At 39.6% G+C, this 23230-nt stretch overlaps 2 protein-coding genes across 13 annotated transcripts in view; one reads left to right on the forward strand and one right to left on the reverse strand.

Annotated features, from left to right (window-relative positions):
• The window catches only part of LOC120571647 (protein NLRC3-like), a 615005-nt gene extending 598650 nt beyond the window's left edge, over window positions 1–16355 (forward strand). Inside the window, exons 6-12 of the mRNA XM_039820708.1 lie at window positions 3407–3614; window positions 3751–5554; window positions 5640–5813; window positions 9696–9869; window positions 15123–15169; window positions 15293–15668; window positions 15846–16355. Of these exons, the coding sequence (XP_039676642.1) occupies window positions 3407–3614; window positions 3751–5554; window positions 5640–5813; window positions 9696–9869; window positions 15123–15169; window positions 15293–15668; window positions 15846–16032 (2970 nt within the window). The 3' untranslated portion in view covers window positions 16033–16355. The remainder of the gene's footprint in view (window positions 1–3406; window positions 3615–3750; window positions 5555–5639; window positions 5814–9695; window positions 9870–15122; window positions 15170–15292; window positions 15669–15845) is intronic.
• Window positions 1–23230, reverse strand: part of LOC120570840 (NLR family CARD domain-containing protein 3-like) — a 590579-nt gene that overhangs the window by 174607 nt on the left and 392742 nt on the right. The gene's annotated exons all lie outside the window — the stretch shown is intronic.

Below are 23230 nucleotides of genomic sequence, written 5' to 3' on the forward strand. Positions count from 1 at the left end.
AGTCTCGTCAGCTGGCAACAAAAAATAGGCGACGCTGATGCGTAAATCAACACTTATCAACATCACTTCCCCATCAGTCAGGACCAAGATCTGACCATAATTACACTTGGGCTTTCCATAAACTGCCGTAATTAGCCTATTATTTCAGTTGCAATCCTGCCAGTGGAAGCAATCGTGAGAGCAAATAAAAAATATAAAAAACATAATTCAAACCGCTGTGCGCATTGGGTCAAGAAGCACAGAAATAGCCGATATGTAATTCCCTCCCATTCAAATCTATATATTTCATAAATATACCCATCAGGGAATGTTTACGGCGTTGTCGGTCTCTAAATGTTTTAACTTTTTTTAACTCTCTCTCTCTCTCTCTCTCTCTCTCTCTCTCTCCGCACCGAGCTCCGCCTGATCTTCTATAAGAACGTTGATGCCGTTATCAATCGAGTAGGCCTATTGATTGGTCAGTAGGCGGTGCTTTTACACCGGTTAATCTCTGATCTCCAACATAACCTGCTCCCGACCAGGTTAGGCGTCCAGCATGAGTTACCACGGCGATTGAACCCGGTATCAAGTGATCCACCTTCGTGATAAAGAAAACCCTGGGTTGAACCTGAAGTTAGCTGTTAACCCCAAATCTTGCTTCATAGTACAGGCCTCTGGCCTCATAATGAAAGCATGTTTACCTTAGTAAAAGTGCCAAACAGCAGCTCCATTACCTTGTTCTAGTTCTGCCTGCAGAGCCTGGTAAAAAAAAGTAGGTTTGGAAATTTGTGTTACTTGTGCTTATTTATTTTTATGTATTTTATTTTTTAATTACTTGAATTTACCTGGATTATTTTAATGTAAGCTATTTTGTAATTAATTAATTTTTATTTATTTTATTGATTGGATGAACTATAATTTGCCTAAAGATGATTATTTAGTATTTTTGTCCGTCTGATTGAATGCTTATGTTAAAAAATAAATCAGACATTACTCAACAGTTACTCAGTACTTGAGTAGTTTTTTCACCGAGTACTTTTTTACTCTTACTCAAGTAATTATTTGGATGGCTACTTTTTACTTTTACTTGAGTCATATTATTCTGAAGTAACAGTACTTTTACTTGAGTACAATTTTTGGCTACTCTACCCACCTCTGGTTGCTACTCCCTTTTATGACGTCATCACCCAGTTACTGTAAAAAATATGCTACCTTTGAAGAAACCCCAATAAATGTTATTTTAACGCATTCTAAGACAGAAATTTTTAAATATATACATATTGAGCACTTGATTTACATATTAATTGGTTGTGGTGGTTAACCTGCACCTTACACTTTAAGAGATTTATTTCAAAAATATACAACCTGATCATGTCATTCCAAAATGTATCAATAGAAAAGATCAAAACAGAATGGATAGGAGAGGTAGGAATTGACATATCTGAAGACACCTGGGATAGAGCAGTTGATCGAGTAAATGGGACTTCTTCTTGTGCAAGACTCAGTCTGATTCAGATGAAGGTTCTTTACCGTATTCGTTATAGTAAAACAAAGTTGGCTAAATTGTACCCAAATATAGATGAAACGTGTGACCGCTGCAATGCATCAAAGGGAGATCTAACCCATATGTTTTGGTCATGTCCTAAATTGAGACAATATTGGTTTCAGTCTTTGAGATTTTAAACTCAGCTTTTAAATTAAGAATTCAGCCCAATCCAATAATTGCTCTGTTTGGAGTCAGAGGCGACGAATCCCAAATAGCTAAAAATAAAGAGAATGCCCTGGCTTTTGCCACTTTAATAGCTAGAAGAAGAATTCTCCTAGAGTGAAAATCACACCATCCACCTAATATGTCATCAAGGATTGGTGATCTAATGATGTTTCTAAAGACTGAAAAAATAAAATATTTTCTCAAGGGATCAACCAGAACATTTTACAAAACATGGGACCCTTTAATAAACTATTTTGAAAAGAATATACTCCTCCCTCTTTAAAGCAATTTGAGGACCCCCCCCTCCTTTATTTATTATGTATGTATGTATGTATGTATGTATATGTATGCATGCATGTATATATATATATATTTTTTTTCTCTCTCTCTTATTTCTATTTTATATATATATATATATATATATATATATATATATATATATATATATATATATATTATATATATATATATATTATATATATATATTATTTTATTAATTCTTTTTTATATCTGGGGTTGTTGTGTTGGGATAGGAATCTGTAGGTGGAAAAATTGAAAAATCAAAGCCTTAAACAATGTTTGTCACTGAATATTTTCAATGTACCTTGTTCTGATAAAAATAATAATAATAATTAAAGAAAAGCATTTTTAATCCCCCATAGCCATAGGGTAGGCTAAAAATCATGAATGGCTAAATTTTACCCAAATTTTCGTCTCCAACTGAGAATACCAGGGTGATGCTTGGGATGTATGTGCCTCAGAGTGCCCCTTCCAGGGTAAATTCATCTGCACATCCCCCGTGGAGAACCAGCAACCCTTGGTAAGTGTTTGTGTCACCTGGGTCAGGACACTATTTACCATGAGAAGACTTCTGCCATTTGAGTCTGGACACTTTCTGGCCAAGTTTCAGTGAGTGGTTTCATGACCAGATCCTTTCTTCTTCCCAAATGTTGGATGTGGGTATGCCAGTTGAATGTCAGATCAGAAGTCAATAAGGTGAAGTAAAAAAAGGGAACCACCATCCAACAGTATCCTCAGTCCAGGTCAGCAGTCCTCCCGAATACAAACAGGGCATCTAAGCTCTGCTTCCCCCTCCTGAGTCTGCTGATTCTTTGTCAAAATCATTGTGAGGCCAACAGAAGGTTTTTCACCGTTGACTCCCCAAACTCCTTCTTACAAATGTTTGGCTCCATGACCACAGAAGCTGCAGACCTCCTGGCCTCATGACAACCAGTCTGCTGCTGCAGGAGTCCTTTAGGCCAACCATGTTGTAGCCCTTGTTTACTTCTTAGTTCCTTCTGCTGATTCACAGTGAGATCAGCAGTACCACCAACACTTTCATGTCAGGGGAAACCATCTGATTCAATGTTGTAATCAACACTTGAAGTCACAGGACCTTTACCTTGTGTTTGTCTCTGTGTGGACAGACATGATGTGAGCTAATTCTTCCTGATTCCTCCACAGAGTGGACCAGGAGAGCTCAGAGGTTTCCAATGGTCAGTCTGCCCAGCAGCATCAAACACACCTGGACTCTATATTTACGGTCTGTACATGTACAACAACTACTTTTACATCTATTCTGTTCACAATCATCTCCATGCTGCACTTTTCAGACCTTGTCTGTCTGTATATTTTGTCAGTCTGTCCAACATGGATCTGATGTTTGCTTTAATGATTTCAATTTGATTGTGTCATTCATATAATCTTCTGTTCCAGCTGCTGGAGGAGAACATCGGCACTTTTGTGAAGAACGAGCTGAAGAAGATCCAGAAGGTTCTGAATCCAGATTACACAGAATGCTTAGAGAGTCAGAGGGAGGATGAGGATGAAGAGCAGAGGAGCAGCAGAGAGGCATTTCTGAAGATTACACTGCACTTCCTGAGGAGAATGAAGCAGGAGGAGCTGGCTGACCGTCTGCAGAGCAGTAAGAGGATTTCTCTAAAGATTTAACTTGCTGGAATAATGGGACGTTTACTAATGTCTCCAGAGATGGACCAAAATATGTTCCTGTTTTCTTTACAACATTACTTAATGAGCTTTTTTGTTATGTATTCATTCAGGAAGTTTTGCTGGAGTTTGTAAACGTAAACTCAAATCTAACATAAACAAGAAGTACCAGTGTGTGTTTGAGGGGATTGCTAAAGCAGGAAACCCAACCCATCTGAATCAGATGTTCACAGAGATCTACATCATGGAGGGAGGGACTGCAGAGGTCAATAATGAACATGAGGTCAGGCAGATTGAAACAGCGTCCAGAAAACCAGACAGACCAGAAACAACAATCAGACGAGAAGACATCTTTAAAGCCCCACATGGAAGAGATAAACCAATCAGAACAGTGATGACTAAGGGAGTGGCTGGAATCGGGAAAACAGTCTTAACACAGAAGTTCACTCTGGACTGGGCTGAAGGCAAAGTTAACCAGGACATCCAGTTCATATTTCCATTCACTTTCAGAGAGCTGAACGTGCTGAAAGAAAAAAGGTACAGCTTGTTGGAACTTGTTGATCACTTCTTTAGTGAAACCAAAGAAGCCGGAATCTGCAGGTTTGAAGAGTTCCAGGTTGTGTTCATTTTTGATGGTCTGGATGAGTGTCGACTTCCTTTGGACTTCCACAACACTGAGGTCCTGACTGATGTTACAGAGTCCACCTCAGTGGGTATGCTGCTGACAAACCTCATCAGGGGGAAACTGCTTCCATCTGCTCGACTCTGGATCACCACACGACCTGCTGCAGCCAATCAGATCCCTCCTGAGTGTGTTCACATGGTGACAGAAGTCAGAGGGTTCACTGACCCACAGAAGGAGGAGTACTTCAGGAAGCGATTCAGAAAGAAGAAGCAGGAAAGCAGAATCATCTCCCACATCAAGACATCACGAAGCCTCCACATCATGTGCCACATCCCAGTCTTTTGCTGGATCACAGCTACAGTTCTGGAGGACATGTTGAAGACCAGAGAGGTACGAGAGCTGCCTAACACCCTGACTGAGATGTACATCAACTTCTTGGTGGTTCAGTCCAAAGTGAAGAACATCAAGTATGATGGAAAATCTGAGACAGATCAACACTGGAGTCCAGAGAGCAGAGAGATGATCACGTCTCTGGGAAAACTGGCATTTGAGCAGCTAAAGAAAGGCAACATGATCTTCTATGAATCAGACCTGACAGAGTGCGGCATCGATATCAGATCAGCCTCAGTTTATTCAGGAGTGTTCACACAGATCTTTAAAGAGGAGAGTGGACTGTACCAGGACAAGGTGTTCTGCTTCGTCCACCTGAGTGTTCAGGAGTTCCTGGCTGCTCTTCATGTTCATCTGACATTCATCAACTCTGGAGTCAACCTGCTGTCAGAAGAACAATCAACATCCCGGCGGCCTAATCCCTTCAGAGTCAAACCTAAAGTTAAAAGTCTTCATCAGAGTGCGGTGGACAAGGCCTTAGAGAGTGCAAATGGACATCTGGACTTGTTCCTCCGCTTCCTCCTGGGTCTTTCACTGCAGACCAATCAGAATCTCCTACGAGGCCTGATGACACAGACCGGAAGTAGCTCACAGACCAATCAGGAAACAGTGGAGTACATGAAGACAAAGATCAGTGATGATCTGTCTTCAGAGAGAAGCATCAATCTCTTCCACTGTCTGAATGAACTGAATGATCATTCTCTAGTGGAGGAGATCCAACGGTTCCTGAGTTCAGGATGTCTCTCCACAGATAAATTGTCTCCTGCTCAGTGGTCAGCTCTGGTCTTCATCTTACTGTCATCTGAAAAAGATCTGGATGTGTTTGACCTGAAGAAGTACTCTGCTTCAGAGAAGGCTCTTCTGAGGCTGCTGCCAGTGGTCAAAGCCTCCAACAAAGCTCTGTAAGTGGGATTTTTTCATCATTATACACTCTGATATCTTTCAATAGGAATTCAATTTGTTGTTTCCTTCCTGTTGTCTCTCCAGACTGAGTGGCTGTAACCTGTCAGAGAGAAGCTGTGAAACTCTGTCATCAGTTCTCAGCTCCCAGTCCTGTAGTCTGAGAGAGCTGGACCTGAGTAACAACAACCTGCAGGATTCAGGAGGAAAGCTTATCTCTGATGGACTGAAGAGTCCACACTGCAGACTGGAGACTCTCAGGTCAGATCAAGAACAATAATCTTTGAAAACACAGTATTGAAAAATACTTTGGAACCATTCAAAAATGTGAATGTTTCCAAAGTATTTATTTTGATTTATAATCACTTCATAAAGAATGAAATATGAACTGTGACTGAGATCCAAAAATCATTTATATTTTAATATCATGTGACTTTCATTACTGGACGTTTGTTTATTCCTGAATATACAACAAGTAGATCCAACCAGACAATCCAATTTGTCAACAAGACATTTAGAACGTACTCAAATCAGCATGACAGCACACCCAGGGCCATTTGAGCACACCTGGTGCATCACATAAAGTATTACTCCCCCATTTCCATGGCAACATTGTAACTTCCAGGGCTGTATAAAAAAACAGTAACGTTAGCCTACAACATTGATACAATGTATGATTTTGTTGTTAATTTTGAGTTATATGGAGGACTTAGTTTTGATAATTGGTTGGAAGAGGATGAGAATTGAATCGTTGGATGAAACAAAAGTGTTACACTCTGGAGTTAACTGTTACTGGAATAGTTTGGATCACATCAGCAGTTAGATCACATCAGCTATTAGGATCACATCAGCTGTTGGATCACATCAGCTGTTGAATCACATCAGCTGTTGGATCATATCAGCTGTTTGGATCACATCAGCTTTTTGGATCACATTAGCTGTTTTAATAACATCAGCTGTGCCATTGACACGTCAATAATGAAGTTTGCGGACATATAGTAGCAAAAAAAAAATGTTTATTAAATATTTTAGTTATATCCTGATTAATTTAGCCAAGCAGCTTGGTGTTTATATGTGCTGTAATTATTAAGTTTTGGAAAATTCCACAATCTCTACCGTTACAAAGCTAACATTAGCTTAAGATGAGTTTGATTATAATTTTTATTTAGTTGGTAACCGTTGTTGTATAATCGCTTTATTACGCGAGAGGGTTTGATTTAACGTCATATTATCACTTCAGTCATGCTTAGCCGCTTCACTGTCGTGCCAATAATGACGTGAAATCAAACCTTCTCATGTAATATTGCTTAATTCAGTCACAATTAATTATCATATGAAGTGTATTAACACCTTATTTTATCTGACCATTTTATATAACTTGTATTTAAGCTTTATCTGAATATTTATGACTTGTTCTTAAGATTCGACAGGAGACTTTAAATGAACTTTACCCTACTTTCAGAGGACACTTCTCCGGAAACATCTGGAATGTGTTATCAGTGGGGCCCCCAAGATAGAGATGTCTTTGTTGAAAAGAAGGCCAGTTGGCTTGAAGCCATTGGTCAATTATTGATCCCACATATAGATATGCGCCTTTCACACAAAGAACGGGAGAGACCGTTTTTTGAGAATCTGGGTGAGGTCCTCTCTGAGTTCTGCAGGGCTTGTAAATTGATGCTGAATTCTTTGATGTAAATAAACCTTTATAATCAAGAACGGTGTCGGCGGATTCCTCTCCACACAACATGACACCATCGCTACTACAAATACACCACAAGTTTCCAACTTGTTTAAAGTAGAGCAGCAGATATTTAAACATGCTGAGAAGGGATTTCATATACTGTATCACCAAAAGTCCAGCCTCAACATATAAACACAATCACTATTTGTCTTTTTCTATGACATTTCTCTAAACTTTAAGCTTTATCAAATTTAAACCGCCCTTCTCATGTCAGGATTTAAAATTTAGCAATTTGGAAATCTTTGAATGTTTCCATAGCATTTTCTTCTTATTTATAATATGTCGTAAAAAAACAAAGTATGAAAAGTGGCTATGGCTTTTTTTTTAATCTCAAGTGAATTTGAATACTGGATGTCTTTTTACTCCTCATTCAGTCACAATTAGTTATCATGTTTCCAACTTAATTAGAAAATGGATTTTATATTCTCTATCACCAAAAGTCCAGACTTAACATTTAAACGCAAATATTATTTGTCTTCTTCATTACCGTCCCTCCAACAAAGCTCTGTAAGTGGGATTTATTCATCATTAAATACTCTGATATCTTTCAACAGGAGTTAAATATAAATAACTTGTGTCCTTCCTGTTGTCTCTCCAGACTGAGTGGCTGTAACCTGTCAGAGAGAAGCTGTGAAGCTCTGTCTTCAGTTCTCACCTCCCAGTCCACTAGTTTGAGAGAGCTGGACCTGAGTAACAATAACCTGCAGGATTCAGGAGAGAAGCTGATCTCTGTTGGAATGAAGAGTCCACACTGCACACTGGAGATTCTCAGGTCAGATCAAGAACAATAATCTTTGAAAAAAACAGTATTGAAAAATACTTTGGAAACATTCAAAAAATGTGAATCTTTCCAAAGTATTTATTCTGATTTAGAATTACTTCATAAAGAATGAAATTTGAACTGTGGCTGAGATCCAGAAATCATTAATATTTTTAATATCATGTGACTTTCATTACTGGACGTTTTTCGTTTTGTTGTTAATTTGGATTTATATGGAGGACCTAGTTTTGATAATTGGTTGGAAGATGATGAGAAGTGACTCATTGGATGAAACAACATTTTTACAATCTGGACTTAACTGTTACTGGAATATTTTGGATCATATCAGCTGTTGGATCACATGAGCTGTTGGATCACATGAGCTGTTTGGATCACATCAGCTGTTTTGATAACATTAGCTATTTTGATAACATTAGCCGTTGGATCACATCAGCTGTTGGATCACATCAGCTGTGCCACTAACACGTCATTAATGAAGTTCGCAGACGTATAGTAGTAAAAACACATTTTTTAGTAGACATTTTAGTTATAACCAGATTCATTTAGCCAAGCAGCTTGGTGTTTATATGTGCTGTAGTTATTATGTTTTGGAACGATTCCGCGATCCATACCATTAAAAAGCTAATAAACTAGTAACGCCAAATATCTCTGTTCTTTTTAGAGTTACCCCACAATAAATACAGTTATTATAATTTTATTTAGTTGGTAATTTGTATAATCGCTTTATTACATGAGAGAACTCCCTCATCACCACTGTTCAATAACTTCCCCCCTAAATACATATACATCCTAATAACAATAAAACAGTGAGAACAAAGCGTACCCACCACAAACACATTATCAACACACAAATTAAACCCTAGTTTAAAACAAATTCTATTATAGTTAAAGAACAAAGTATAAAATGTAATATTTTTATAACACAATTGTTACAGTCCTTTTAGAAACATTACACTCTACACAAAGTAACTTAAATTTAAACACAATCGTTGTATGTCGTCTTCATTACCGTCCCTCCAACAAAGCTCTGTAAGTGTGATTTATTCATCATTAAATACTCTGCTATCTTTCTACAGGAGTTAAATATAAATAACGTGTGTCCTTCCTGTTGTCTCTCCAGACTGAGTGGCTGTAACTTGTCAGAGAGAAGCTGTGAAGCTCTGTCCTCAGTTCTCAGCTCCCAGTCCTCTACTCTGAGAGAGCTGGACCTGAGTAACAACGACCTGCAGGATTCAGGAGGGAAGCTGATCTCTGCTGGACTGAAGAGTCCACACTGCACATTGGAAACTCTCAGGTCAGGATTCATTAACCCATTCAACTGATGACCATTTAAAATCTGACTAACTGTAGTTGATAAAACAGCTGTTTGTGTCTGCTGATACGATAAACTTCGGCAGTAGTTTTTAATTATATAATTATTAATTTCTATACTCAGAGTTACTTTCCATGTTGATTTGTCATTGTTTGCATTTGTTGTTAAATAATGAAATAGAACAGATGATTTTAAAGGTGTATTCTCAATCTGGACCAAAATGTACTTGGACAACAAAGAAACATAAAACTAACACATGGCTTCACGTGTTGACAAAGGGTTCCTGTGTGTTGTTCTGTGTGTTTGCAGTCTGTCAGGCTGTCTGATCACAGAGGAAGGCAGTTCTTCTCTGGCCTCAGCTCTGAGCTCCAACCACTCCTATCTGAGAGTGCTCGACCTGAGCTACAATCATCCAGGAGACTCAGGAGTGAAGCTACTGTCAGCGGGACTGGAGGATCCTCTCTGGAGACTGGACACTCTCAGGTACAAACACTGATGTACAAAAAGGAGATATTTGTGTAATAGGTTTTAAAGGAGGACATCTCCAAGAACTAAAATGATGACTTCCTGTTGTTAATAATTAATGTAGTTTGGACACATCTCTGTATGTTAAATGAACTGTCCGTGGTTCAGTTGCAACTCGACAGATTTTGAGGTTTAGCCTAGCTTAGCACAAATCAATGTGCTTTCTACGCTGTGAGAAGAGTGTGTGGATGAAGCATTACTCTTTCAGCAGACTAGTTAGCTAGAGGTTTAAAATGTCAGTTGCCGGTGCTGCATGGCTCATGTGATCGATGAGAGACGTACACTGACGTCCGGACCAATTCTTTCTCTAAGTTCCTCTTGTACTGGGAGAGTACCAGCTCTAAGTTCAAAATGTCCCTCAAAACGCTCTTTCCTAGTCCCTGCAGTGCAAACATAATATGTATATGTGTGTGTGAGAGTGATGTAATGTTCATGTTTCCCTAAGCCCGGTTACACACTGCCTGCGTGCCGTGAGCGTGGCGGCTGTGTGGATTTTTCTGTCTTTACACACGTCTGATGCGGTGCTGCTGCTGCTAGGCTTGTCTGGACACATGTATGTTTCACATTAATACAATTAAATACCATGTAAACATAAATATATACTGATTTGATTACAGCAAAGTCATTGGCAGTATTGACGGCAAAATAGGCTACAGAATATTTCGTTCTGTATTGATAGGTGCAATATTTGAAAATCGATTCATTTTTTGACCCTGTAACACCTCTTGTTGTAAAATTACAACGTTACCTTTAGCCATCCTTAAAAACAATCTGTTATTTTTTTTATCTTATTTTTTACCACATTTACATAGTCATTGGGTCCTATTGTTCAGTCTCACAATGCTATTGGATCCTACATTTGTTTACAAGTCCCGCCTTATGGCCATGAACTCACACAACCTCTCAAGGTTTCCTTCAAACAACATCTCTTTGTTTCATTGGACTGGATTCATCAGATTCAAGTAAGTAAAATGTCTTTTATATTTTTTTTGGTTGTTATTATAATGTCTAGAACATGTACATATGTAGTTATCGTGGAATATTTGCATCAAATTCAATTTAGAGCTTGTTAAATATTTGTTGCAATTATACAACACTGGGTGAGTGTGGTAGTCAAAATAGCAGACTTGTTGCAGTGGGATCAAAAAGGTTGTATTCCCTCCACTACACCACTGCCTGAAACAGAGTATTGTCTTTATACATGGACAGTATACATTCTACCCTTGTGTTGTGTTCTGGTCAAATTTGACTGATTTAAAGTTTTATCTCTAAAAATGTAGTTAATTTGATCAGACTGACCTAAAATTCCAGAGGATATCAACAGACAATTCAATTATGGGAAAGGTGAAAATGTTCATGTGGGGTGTGGATGTAAGTGGGGGTATGCATGTTTTCCTTTTAGTATGATAGTTAGAGAGCATAACAAGCAGTATTGTTATGTCAACGCAGTGTTGTGTGACTAAATGGCTGGTGATTGGGATGCATGTTTCATTTAGCATGATAAGGAAAGAGCATAGGCTAAGCCATTTACATTTAGGGCATTTAGCAGACGCTTTTGTCCAAAGCAACTATAAGCAGACAATATTGTCTGCCTGGAAAACATTTGTACCCTGAGCACTTGCTCCACCACCCTATCTATTACTTCAGCTTATGTACTACAATATAAAAAGCATATTTATACATGTTAATTAATTGATATTTTATTTACAGAATGCCACCAGCAAGGAGAGAGCCGCGATAGTGTGCAGGATGTGATTGATATCATCCAAAATGGTGAGAGTGAAGTTGAGATGGAACTCAATGACACTGATGAGAGTGCAGAAGACACAGATGAAGATGTCTGTCAACAAGTGGACAAAGAAAACCAACCACGGACTGTCCAGCTGATAATTACATGGACATCGAGCCAAAAATAAACAAAAACACCATGCCCCGTGACAGGTGTCGCTGGCTGAAAAAAGATTTCATCAGTTCCAACACTGATTTTTCTGGTCTGGATTTCACAGGAGATGACATTTCCCTCCACACAATATGGGAATATTATCGGACACAAAGAAGTTTGTGTCCGAAGACATGATTGAGGCTCTGACACAAAACACAAATGAGTACAGCTTTCAGACACATGGAACATCTGTAAACACCACTGCAAAAGAAATTGAAAAAAATGTTTGGCATGTACCTGAAGATGGGCCTAGCACAAATAGTTGGAACCTATATGTATTGAGAGACAGAGACACGGTAGTCCCCTGTTGCTGATGTGATGCCACGCAACAGATTCCAATCCCTGTTGACGCCATTACATTTTGTAAACAACATGACAGTATCTGAGCCGGAAAAGAAAGACAAACTATGGAAACTCAGACCATGGCTTGATTCATTCAGAGAGAAATGCCTGCAGGTGGTACCAGAAGAGCACAACTCTGTGGATGAGATGATGATTCCTTTCAAGGGGAAATTCAGCAGCATCAAGCAATATATGCGAGGCAAGCCAAACCCATGGGGATTCAAAGTGTGGGTGAGAACCGGAATCTCTGGCATGATGTGTGACTTCAGTGTCTACCAAGGCAGTGTCAATGGAATACGAGCCAAATCTGAACTTGGATTGTCAGGTGATGTGATGAAACTTGATTCCACACTTCCAGAAGATCAGAACTACATAATGTATGCAGACAACTACTTCACCTGTGTTCCATTATTAGTGAAGCTCCTTGGGTGCACCTACCCAACTAACCTTGAAGACAAGAAGAACTTGAAGAAAAAGGGGAGAGGAAGCTATGACGTCAGAGTGGAGGGGAATCACAACATCTGTGCTGTCAAATGGTATGACAACAGGGCTGTCACACTTCTGTCATCCTTTGCTGGACCTGAACCTGTGCAGAAGATTCAACGCTGAGACAAAGCCAACAGAACTTACATTGAAGTTGAGAGGCCTTACATTTTTGGTGCCTACAACAAGTACATGGGAGGTGTGGATTTCTTGGACTCATTTACAGCCAAATATAAGTTCCCCATCATATCCCGTCGCTGGTACATGTACATCTTCTGGCACACCATCATTCTCGCTGTGGTCAATGCCTGGCTCCGCTACAAACGGGACTGCAAAGCTCTCAAGATGTCTAGCAAAGAGACAATGAACAGGAGACAGTTTCAGGCACAGCTAGCATCCTCTCTCATCCTGGTAAACACAACACTTCAAACTCCAAAGAGAAGACGGCTATCTCCAGGCAAAGGGAGCCCAGCAACACAGACGGTGACATCAGGAAGCCCTCTAAATGCTCAGAAGAGACCATCCAAGAGATGTGCACACCTCCCATTGGATGTACGCAGGGACCTAGTTGCACATTTCCCACAGAAGACAGGGAGAGGACGTTGCAGACACTGCAATAAAGGATACACCAACACGCAATGCAGCAAGTGTGATGTTCACCTTTGCTTTTCAGAGGACAAGAACTGTTTTTGGGACTTTCACAACCAATGAAAGTCAGTCATGAAAAAAAAGGAATGAAGAAGTTGCTAGAAAAAGCTAGAGTTTTATCTTGTTTAATATTTTTTTTAATAAATGACTTCATAAAAAATATGACTAATGTGTGATTATTATTAATGTTATAGACCTTTATGGGGCTAAGTAAGCAATCAAACCTGCAAATGAACCCTTAGTTGTTCTGAATTGTTGTTTAGACAATGTGAGTACAAATACAGAAAATCTGCTCCCAACTAAGCCCAATGTTGCAATATTACAACATTTCTCTAAAAACGTACATAAACATTTTTTTAAAACTCTTTAATTTCTGCATCAAAGGCCTCCGACAACAACATCTGAAAGGTAAAATCATTTTTATTTTAGGTTTTTCTTAATATGTATTCATGTCTAAACAACATATAAGCATCTTTTTGTATTCTATTTATTCTATTGTATTCTATTTTTTTTCGCAGGCAGTGTGTAAGCTCTAACCTGTTAACATAGGGGCCGAAATATAAACGGACACGCCACGCAGCTGACACACTCGCGCGACGCATCCAGTGTGTAACCGGCCTAAAGAGAAAGGTCCAGTGTTGCACCAAATGCTTGCTCTTGGGGGAATTGTTGGGTCTCTATAAATGATACTGTGGCAGTGGTGCCAGCAGCCATAATCCTGTACACACTGTGCGTAATTTGTTTTCTATGAGACACTCATCTAATGATAACAATGTGTAATTGTCTATTCTGCTCTCTGCTATGTTCAGTTATATTTTCTCAATATTTATATGTTATTTCACCCACAAGCCATCCGCTATTATTCAGAATATTAATTGTTATGACTCGATCTGTAGATCAGAGGTGGGCCGTCAGGGCCAGCAAGGCCTTCTCTGCTGGCCAAGAGATTGTCAGAATCAGAAAATTATATTTTTATAATTAAAGGCCTAAAATTAAGAAAATATGTATTTTCAATATTGTTTACGCTGCAAGTTCATTTACATTTTAAAATGTTTAGTGAAATGATTTTACTAGCTATTACTGCTTGCTTTAGGTGTTAAAGATTTGAGCAGTGTCAGTGGCCGCTGAGCCTTTGTGTGTGCTTGGTGACGTGTGTTAAGCCCCTGCTGCTTGGCTGGAATTTGTGGGGAGGCCGGTTGATCGCTGATTGTGTAATATGTGTTTTTGATTTCTTTGTGGTCACCGTATGAGTGAATATGACCCAGAAGCCTAACTGTCGGTAAGCAGGGTATGCGGTGCTTAAGGGCCAAAACCAATCAGGGGCCCGCGTGACTGGAAGATATTGATTGACAGCCGGGGCCCCCTATCACATTTTCATTACTCGTGACAATCCCAGCAGTCCCACGTCATAACCCAGTTACTGTAAAAAACATGGTACCCAAATAAATGTTATTTTAACGCATTTTAAGACAGAAATGTTTAAATACATACATATTGAGCACTTTATTTTCATATTAATTGGTTGTGTTGGTTAACCTGCACTTTATACTTTAAGATTTGATTTATGTTTTTATTTAGTAGGTTTATCTCAGTATAAAACTATTAATCTGTCATTTCTGTAGGAACTTCAATAAAACATGTCTACTATTCTTCTCTCTCTCTCTCTCTCTCCTTTCTCTCTCCCTCTCTCTCTCTGTCTCTCTCTCTCTCTCTCTCTCTCTCTCTCTCTCTCTCTCTCTCTCTCTCCCTCTCTCTTTCTGAGTGATGTAATGCCCCCCCCCCCCTCCTCCTTTCAGGGTAGAGCCTGCTGGAGTCAGATGGTTGACACCAGGTCTGAGGAAGTGTAAGTGTGTTTTTAATTTCATTCATCAAACTGTGACATCACTCATTCAACCCTCTGATGTCATTATCAAAGTGCTGATTGGTTAATAACTGCAGCTGTGTTGTGTCTCCTTCTCTCCGTCAGATTCCTGTGAACTCGCACTGGACACAAACACAGTGAACAGAAAACTCAAACTGTCTGACAACAACAGGAAGGTGACATTAGTGGAGGAGGATCAGTCATATCCTGATCATTCAGAGAGGTTTGACCACTGGTATCAGCTGTTGTGTAGAGATGGTCTGACTGGTCGCTGTTACTGGGAGGTCGAGAGGAGAGGAGAGGTTTCTATATCAGTGAGTTACAGAGGAATCAGGAGGAGAGGAATCAGTGAAGACTGTGTGTTTGGATGTAATGATCAGTCCTGGAGTCTGTTCTGCTCTGGTGATCATTACTCTGTCTGGCACAATAACAGAGGAACATCCATCTCCTCCTCCTCTGTCTCTGGTAGAGTAGCAGACATCTCCTCCTCCTCTGTCTCTGGTAGAGTAGCAGACATCTCCTCCTCTGTCTCTGGTAGAGTAGCAGACATCTCCTCCTCCTCTGTCTCTGGTAGAGTAGCAGACATCTCCTCCTCCTCTGTCTCTGGTAGAGTAGCAGACATCTCCTCCTCCTCTGTCTCTGGTAGAGTAGCAGACATCTCCTCCTCCTCTGTCTCTGGTAGAGTAGCAGTGTATGTGGACTGTCCTGCTGGCTCTCTGTCCTTCTACACAGTCTCCTCTGACTCACTGATCCACCTCCACACCTTCAACACCACATTCACTCAGCCTCTCTATCCTGGGTTTGGGATCTTGTCTGATTCCTCAGTGTCTCTGTGTCCTGTGTAGGACGGAGAGTTTCCTCCTGTTTCTCACTGCTGATCAGTTGAGTCTGTACAGGATCACACTTACAGAAATATTTCAGCTTATTGTTATGAACTAATGAATGAACATTGTATAAAATAATTCAGAATGATTGAACAGATTCCTTGTGAACATTGTAAACTCGTTCAACTTCCAGTCCTTTAAAGATGGAAGCTGTGATCATGAAATTGTAGAAATGCGTTTTGTTTTCTTTTTGACGTTTTTGTTGCTATTTTGTGTCTAAGCATCATGGGAGTTGTAGTTGATCCTGAGCTGGTTGTGTTGGATGATAAAATAACTCAAACTCCTGTCTGATCGTTCCTCTGAATCTCAGTACACACACACACACACACATACATACACACACATACACATACACATACACACACACACACACACATACACACACATACACATACACACACACACACACACATACACACACACATACACACACACAGACACATAAACATACACACACACACAAACATACACACACACACAGACAAACACACACACACACACATAAATTACACACACACACAAACACACACACACAGACACACACACACACACACACACACACACAAAAACACACACACACACAAACACATAGACACGCATACAAACACACACACACACACACACACACAAACACACACACACAAACACACACACAGACACAGACACACACACAGACACACACACGTACACACACACAGACAGAGAGACACACACTCAGCGACAAACACAAACACACACAGACACAAACACACACAGACACACACAGCAACATGCACACAGGTACACACAGACACAAACAGACACACACACATACACACAGACAGACACACAGCGACACACACAAACACAAACACACACAGAAACACACAGTGACACATACACAGACACACACAGCGACACACAGACACACACAGCGACATGCACACTCTAAAACTTTTTACCGTAAATTTACAGTAATATACTATCAGCAGCTTCGCCAGTAACCTACAGTTTGTTTACAGTAGGCATACTGTATTTGAAATGAAAGGTATTTTACTGTAAATAGACATACAGTTTCTTACTGTATTATTTGAATTTACTGTATTTTAATGGCAGCTGCTTCGCCAATATTACACTGTAAATCTAAAAATATCCTTTTATGTTCATGTCTTTTTTTATTTACTGTAAATAAACATATTATTGAATTTGTTTTACATTTATACACTTAATAATACTATTATAAAAATCTCAGAATACTGCAGCTTTAAATTCTACCTTAGGGAAGACTGCAATAAAAATAATCAGTCCTAAATAACAATGAAAAAAAGGCAAGATTCAAAATCTAATTAACTCTTTATTCATATTGTAGCAAATATGTGAGCATACAGCACGTTTAAAGAAAGGTACAGCAGAGTTTGCAGTTTTGTGAAATGTATCGAAGCCGTAGCAGAAAACATTAACACCCGTTTTGCGGCGTGTTCGTGACGTCGAACATACGCACCAGAAGAAAAAAACAAAGGCACTCGTCTACGTGCAATGGAAAATGTGTCTATCATTAGCGATCTAAATCATCTGAGGCAGACTGACCCCGAGTTACAAGGTTGTAAAAGCAAGAGGTACGTATGAAATCAAACTTGCATTTAGAAAAACATGTTTAATGTGCGATCCTATGGAGAGAAATTACACTACCCACAATCCTAAGCGTTACAGCAATGTCTCTGATTGGCCCAATGTGCTATTACCGTAGACACGTTTACCGTATCCACAAAACCGTGAACGGCTAGAGCCAGCCTCTACCATTGAACATCTAGTTTCTCTACACAGTATTGCCCAGAACATACACACACACACACATAGACAACACACACACACACACACACACACACACACACAAACACACAGACACACACGAAGAATACACACACACACACACACACAGGTACGACACACAGGTACGACCGCGCACACGCACACCACAAATCACACACACACACACAGGTACGACACACACACACACACACACACACGGGTACACACACAACATACACAGAGGTAACATATTCACACACACCACACACACACAGGTACGACAACACACACACAGGTACGACACACACACACCAAGTTACGATACGCACACAAAATACACACACACACACACAGGGCACGACCTGACGGACGCACCGGTACAACACACACTTTACACACCACTGAACCTGCGCACCAGGGTGGATATTTTACACACACAGACGCACACACAGGTGGAGCCACACACACACACACACACAGATTAACGACCGCAGCACACACACACAAATCACACCCGCGGGTTTTATTGTATTTTTAACATATTATATATAAGTTCGGTTATTTTTTAAATCATCTATTTTTAAACAATAGAAATAACAGGACTTTATCATTCTTGAGTATGTTCTTGTACTCAATTCTATTACATTGTACTTAAGTTATGTTTTTAAGTTATGCTTACTTATACACAAAAATAGTTCCATTTAATCCAAAAAATATTAGTTAACAATACTCAAAAGGAAGAACATGTTACACCAACTTGACAAAATTAAGTTAGTAGAACTTGTTCTAAAACTTTAGTATACACTATAATCTATTTTAATTACTTTGAGCGTTAGGGTTTTGAAGGTGTGTGATCATGAAATTGTAGAAATGCCGTTGACTTGTGTCATGTTTAGTTTTGAGTTCTGTCTCTTTTTCACAATAAAGCATTAAAGTTACCGTGAGAGAGTTTGGCCAATTCTTTCTGTTTAATTTTTACACCACGATAAAGAGATGTCTGCGGTGTCCCAGAGGTCTTCCAGGTGGAGCTGCAGTGAGAAACCCTCAATCAGAGCAGTCCGGTTAATAAGTCTTTCACTTTTTCATTTTAATATTGTGTTGAGTTCAGGGGCGCAGAGAGTCTGTCTGTTTTCTCTCCACGTTAGTTATCTGCTCAGCCAGCTGCTGGAACTTCACTCTGTGCTATTAGTACTTTTACTGCAGTACCATGTCATCAATGTGCTATTAGTACTTTTACTGCAGCAACATGTCATCAATGTGCTATTAGTACTTTTACTGAAGTAACATGTCATCAATGTGCTATTAGTACTTACACTGCTTCAACATGTTATCAATGTGCTATTAGTACTTTTACTGCAGCAACATGTCATCAATGTGCTATTAGTACTTTTACTGCAGTAACATGTCATCAATGTGCTATTAGTACTTTTACTGAAGTAACATGTCATCAATGTGGTATTAGTACTTTCACTGCTTCAACATGTTATCAATGTGCTATTAGTACTTTTACTGCAGTAACATGTCATCAATGTGCTATTAGTACTTTTACTGCAACAACATGTTATCAATGTGCTATTAGTACTTTTACTGCAGTAATATGTCATCAATGTTGCTATTAGTACTTTTACTGCAGTAATATGTCATCAATGTGCTATTAGTACTTTTACTGCAGTAACATGTCATCAATGTGCTATTAGTACTTTTACTGCAGTAACATGTCATCAATGTGCTATTAGTTCTTTTACTGCAGTAACATGTCATCAATGTGCTATGTACTTTTACTGCAGCAACATGTCATCAATGTGCTATTAGTACTTTTACTGCAGTAACATGTCATCAATGTGCTATTAGTTCTTTTACTGCGGTAACATGTCATCAATGTGCTATTAGTACTTTTACTGCAGTAACATGTCATCAATGTGACAGAAAAGCTGTCTCATTGTGTCTGTTGGAGGTTTGATTCCCTCCCACATTCATATGTTTGTGTTGAAGACTTCACTGTTGGTATCAGTGGGAAGACAGAGGAGGAATGGATTTCATATTTTAGGGAAACATGTTCAGCTTGTGTAATGAGTAGTCAGTGACTACAGTCATTAAATCTTTCAGTCAGTAACGGATCATCGACAGCAGTCAAATGTAAGCTAGCTCCGGCGTTCCACACAGGTACGATACACACACACTTCACAAAGATAGAGAGATGCTAACGTTAGATAAAACAAAGTGAGTTCCCGATTACGAGCGCCAGTCATATCTTATAACTGGCTCCGACTCCATGTTTTTTTGTTGTTATGGAAACGACCGGTCTGGCTACACGCTTGTCATTAGTCGGCTGTCAAAAAGCAATGGACGTGGGGCGTTTTTTCAGAAAAGAGTTGAACTTTTCCAACTTCAAAAGGCGCTCTGAGCTGCAGGAGAGAAAAAGCGTTGGCGGTGGCGTTTAAAAAGCTCTCAGGACTTGTTTTGCTCCCCAGGGTTATAATGTAGCGGCAGCTTCAAGCGTGACCACCTATGTGTGACCTAAAGGTCCTATTTTAAGCACTTCGTGAACCTCCTCTAAACAGAGTCCTGCTGGAGAGGCTTTAAGTCCATCTCACCTCATTTTCATTACTCAATGCCAGAAACATTAATCTTTCAGATTTGGGTCTGAATTTCCAGGCTACAAAAAGTCCGAGTAAAACCACAGAAATAACAAAAGCTAAAAACTAATTACAAAAATAGCGACATGCAGTAATACAGCCAAAGATATTTTACTTTTCAATGAAACAAAGCATGTGAATGAACTGTACATGTCTGGTCCTTAATATGGTACCTTCTCCCTTAAGGAGCTCTCACACTGCTCAAGAAACACCAGAAACACCAAGAAACACCAAGAAACACCAAGAAACACCAAGAAACACCAACAAACAACAAGAGACACCAACAAACACCAACAAACACCAACAAACACCAACAAACAACAAGGAAACACCAAGAAACACCAACAAACACCAACAGTTGGGTCAGTGTGGACCGCCGTCTGTGTTTGTTGGCGTTTATTGGATAAGGTTGTTAGAGTTTGACTTATGTCCAGTCTGGTCTGGTGAAGTTGGTAGAAAGTCGGACCAATGTGCGCCCATTTTCCAACAATTGACAACTTTCTAACAGCTGAAAATGCTGTCTGAATGTGTATATTTTCTCAGCAATTAGTGGAGTGTCCATGAGTGAGTAATTCGCTAAAGCTTGATGATCAAAGAACGGTCAAAATTTGCAAAGCTGGAGTATCTTCTGAGCTAAATTGTTGACGACAAGTTAGGATAGACTCCCTGTTTTGCATGTTGCGTAATATCAAAGGTTTACACCACAGTCTCCTCCTGACTCGTCTTCATTACCGTCTCTCCTGCTACACGCTAGCAGCTCTACAGGCCAGGTAGACCAGAACTACTCTGGCCACATTCAACAAGGTCTCCACTTCCTCCATGTTATATTAAACCAGAACTCCGATAAGAAAGGTGGACTAGGGGACCAAAGTCAGTCTGGTCTGTTCCTGTCTGGGCAGTGTGGACTGGCGGTTGGTTTATGAACATTCTAAAGACGACCAACTGACAACTTTAGAATGTTGGAGTTTGTTGGGCGGTTGTTCCAAACTACACACACACACACACACACACACACACACACACACACACACACACACACACACACACACACACACACACACACACACACATACACACACAGACACACACCGCTCTCGATACACACAGACACACACACACACACACATGTGTGCGTCTATACTACTGTTGTATTGCACCACCTCCACAGTTACAATACACACAGACACACATACACACACATGTACAATACACACAGACACACACACACACACAATCACGGAGTGCGATACACACAGACACACGAACACACACACACACACACACACATAGGTACGATACACAGACACCGAAACACACACACACACACTTCAAAGAGACAGAAGCTGTTTCTCAATGTCAAGGATCCTTCCTTGGTAGGACTAGTCCTTCCAAGGGAAGGATCCTTCAGAAAAGAGAAACTAGAGCCAGACTCCTCCTGAGCATTCGGAGCATGTACATTGGAACAGGCTAGCAAGAGCCGTCATTGCGTGCTGCGTCATCGAAAATGTTTCGCCGCCTTCACTTCAGCGCTGCATTTCAAAACACTGGACAAAATGTCAATGACGGAAATGGATGTGGAACTGTGAAGTTCAATTTTTGTTGAGAAGGTGAATCAGCGTCAGTCTGCTTGCAGGAGGAGAATATTCTGTCGGCAACTTTGGCATAGCGATGCTAAAGGTAGGTAGCGTTACCGACACTGATAGGCTTTAATGTAAGCAATGGTCGTTTTCTTATTTATCCTATGTCAATAAAATTAAAAAATCGTGGGAGTTCATGTTTGTAGTTGTCATAACTGCACTAACTGGTAAGGAGAATTGGTAAGGAGAATTGCATTAATTAATCTTAATTACATTAAACTTACAGTAGTTGTTTACAATAGCTTGTAGTTTACTGCATGTAACATTAGCTCATTGTCCAGTAGCTTCTAGCTTTCAAACAAATGCAGTGCAAAATATGATCAGCAACTACAAGGTAAACACTACCAGTTAATGACCTACCACAGGCAGTATGATATGCAGTAAACTGCAAGTGAGAAAGGTTAAGTAGTACTATAGACACACAAGCTACAAGGCTACATCCAACATGAAAAGTCATAATAACACCATTGATAAACACCCACTAACACAGTAAAGGTAGCTAGGTGTAAGGTGTGTTAAATGGTCAACAGTTGTCAGTTAAGACCATCATGAAGACCACTACACAGTTACATTAAGTACTTTAACATTACAGTATGCTTAAATATATTTGTGATACAATTCTAATCTTACCAGGACAGGTTGGATAACTACTGGACTAATCTAAAGCTTTCTCCTTCTGTCTGCAGTCTGGAAACACCATCATCATCAGCAGCTGAGTCGGTCGTAGCTTCATGTTGAATATACTTGTTGTACAGTATATAGTCATGTTTGAATAAATGTTATAATAAAGATACGTTTCGTTAATTTCTTTTTAGAGCTTCTATACCTTCACAAGTTATTGAAACAGGTACCATCTGAATATAATTATTCAGTTAGAAATAGACATTGAAAAACAGTTTATATTATATACACACCCAAAAACGTAATGACACAGACAAACCAGTTAATTTAATGCATTTATTTTCAGAATGCCAATCTCTAAAGGCTTTTAACCAAATAATCTATCTATTCATCTCTCTTTGGCCTCTTGTCTCCCTGCTTGTCTTTTGCTTTCCCATCCTCAGTGACAGCCTCCGTTTGTCCCTGTTAAAGACAGCA

The sequence above is a fragment of the Perca fluviatilis genome, chromosome 2 (assembly GCF_010015445.1).
Source record: "Perca fluviatilis chromosome 2, GENO_Pfluv_1.0, whole genome shotgun sequence".
Taxonomy (NCBI): Eukaryota; Metazoa; Chordata; class Actinopteri; order Perciformes; family Percidae; genus Perca; species Perca fluviatilis.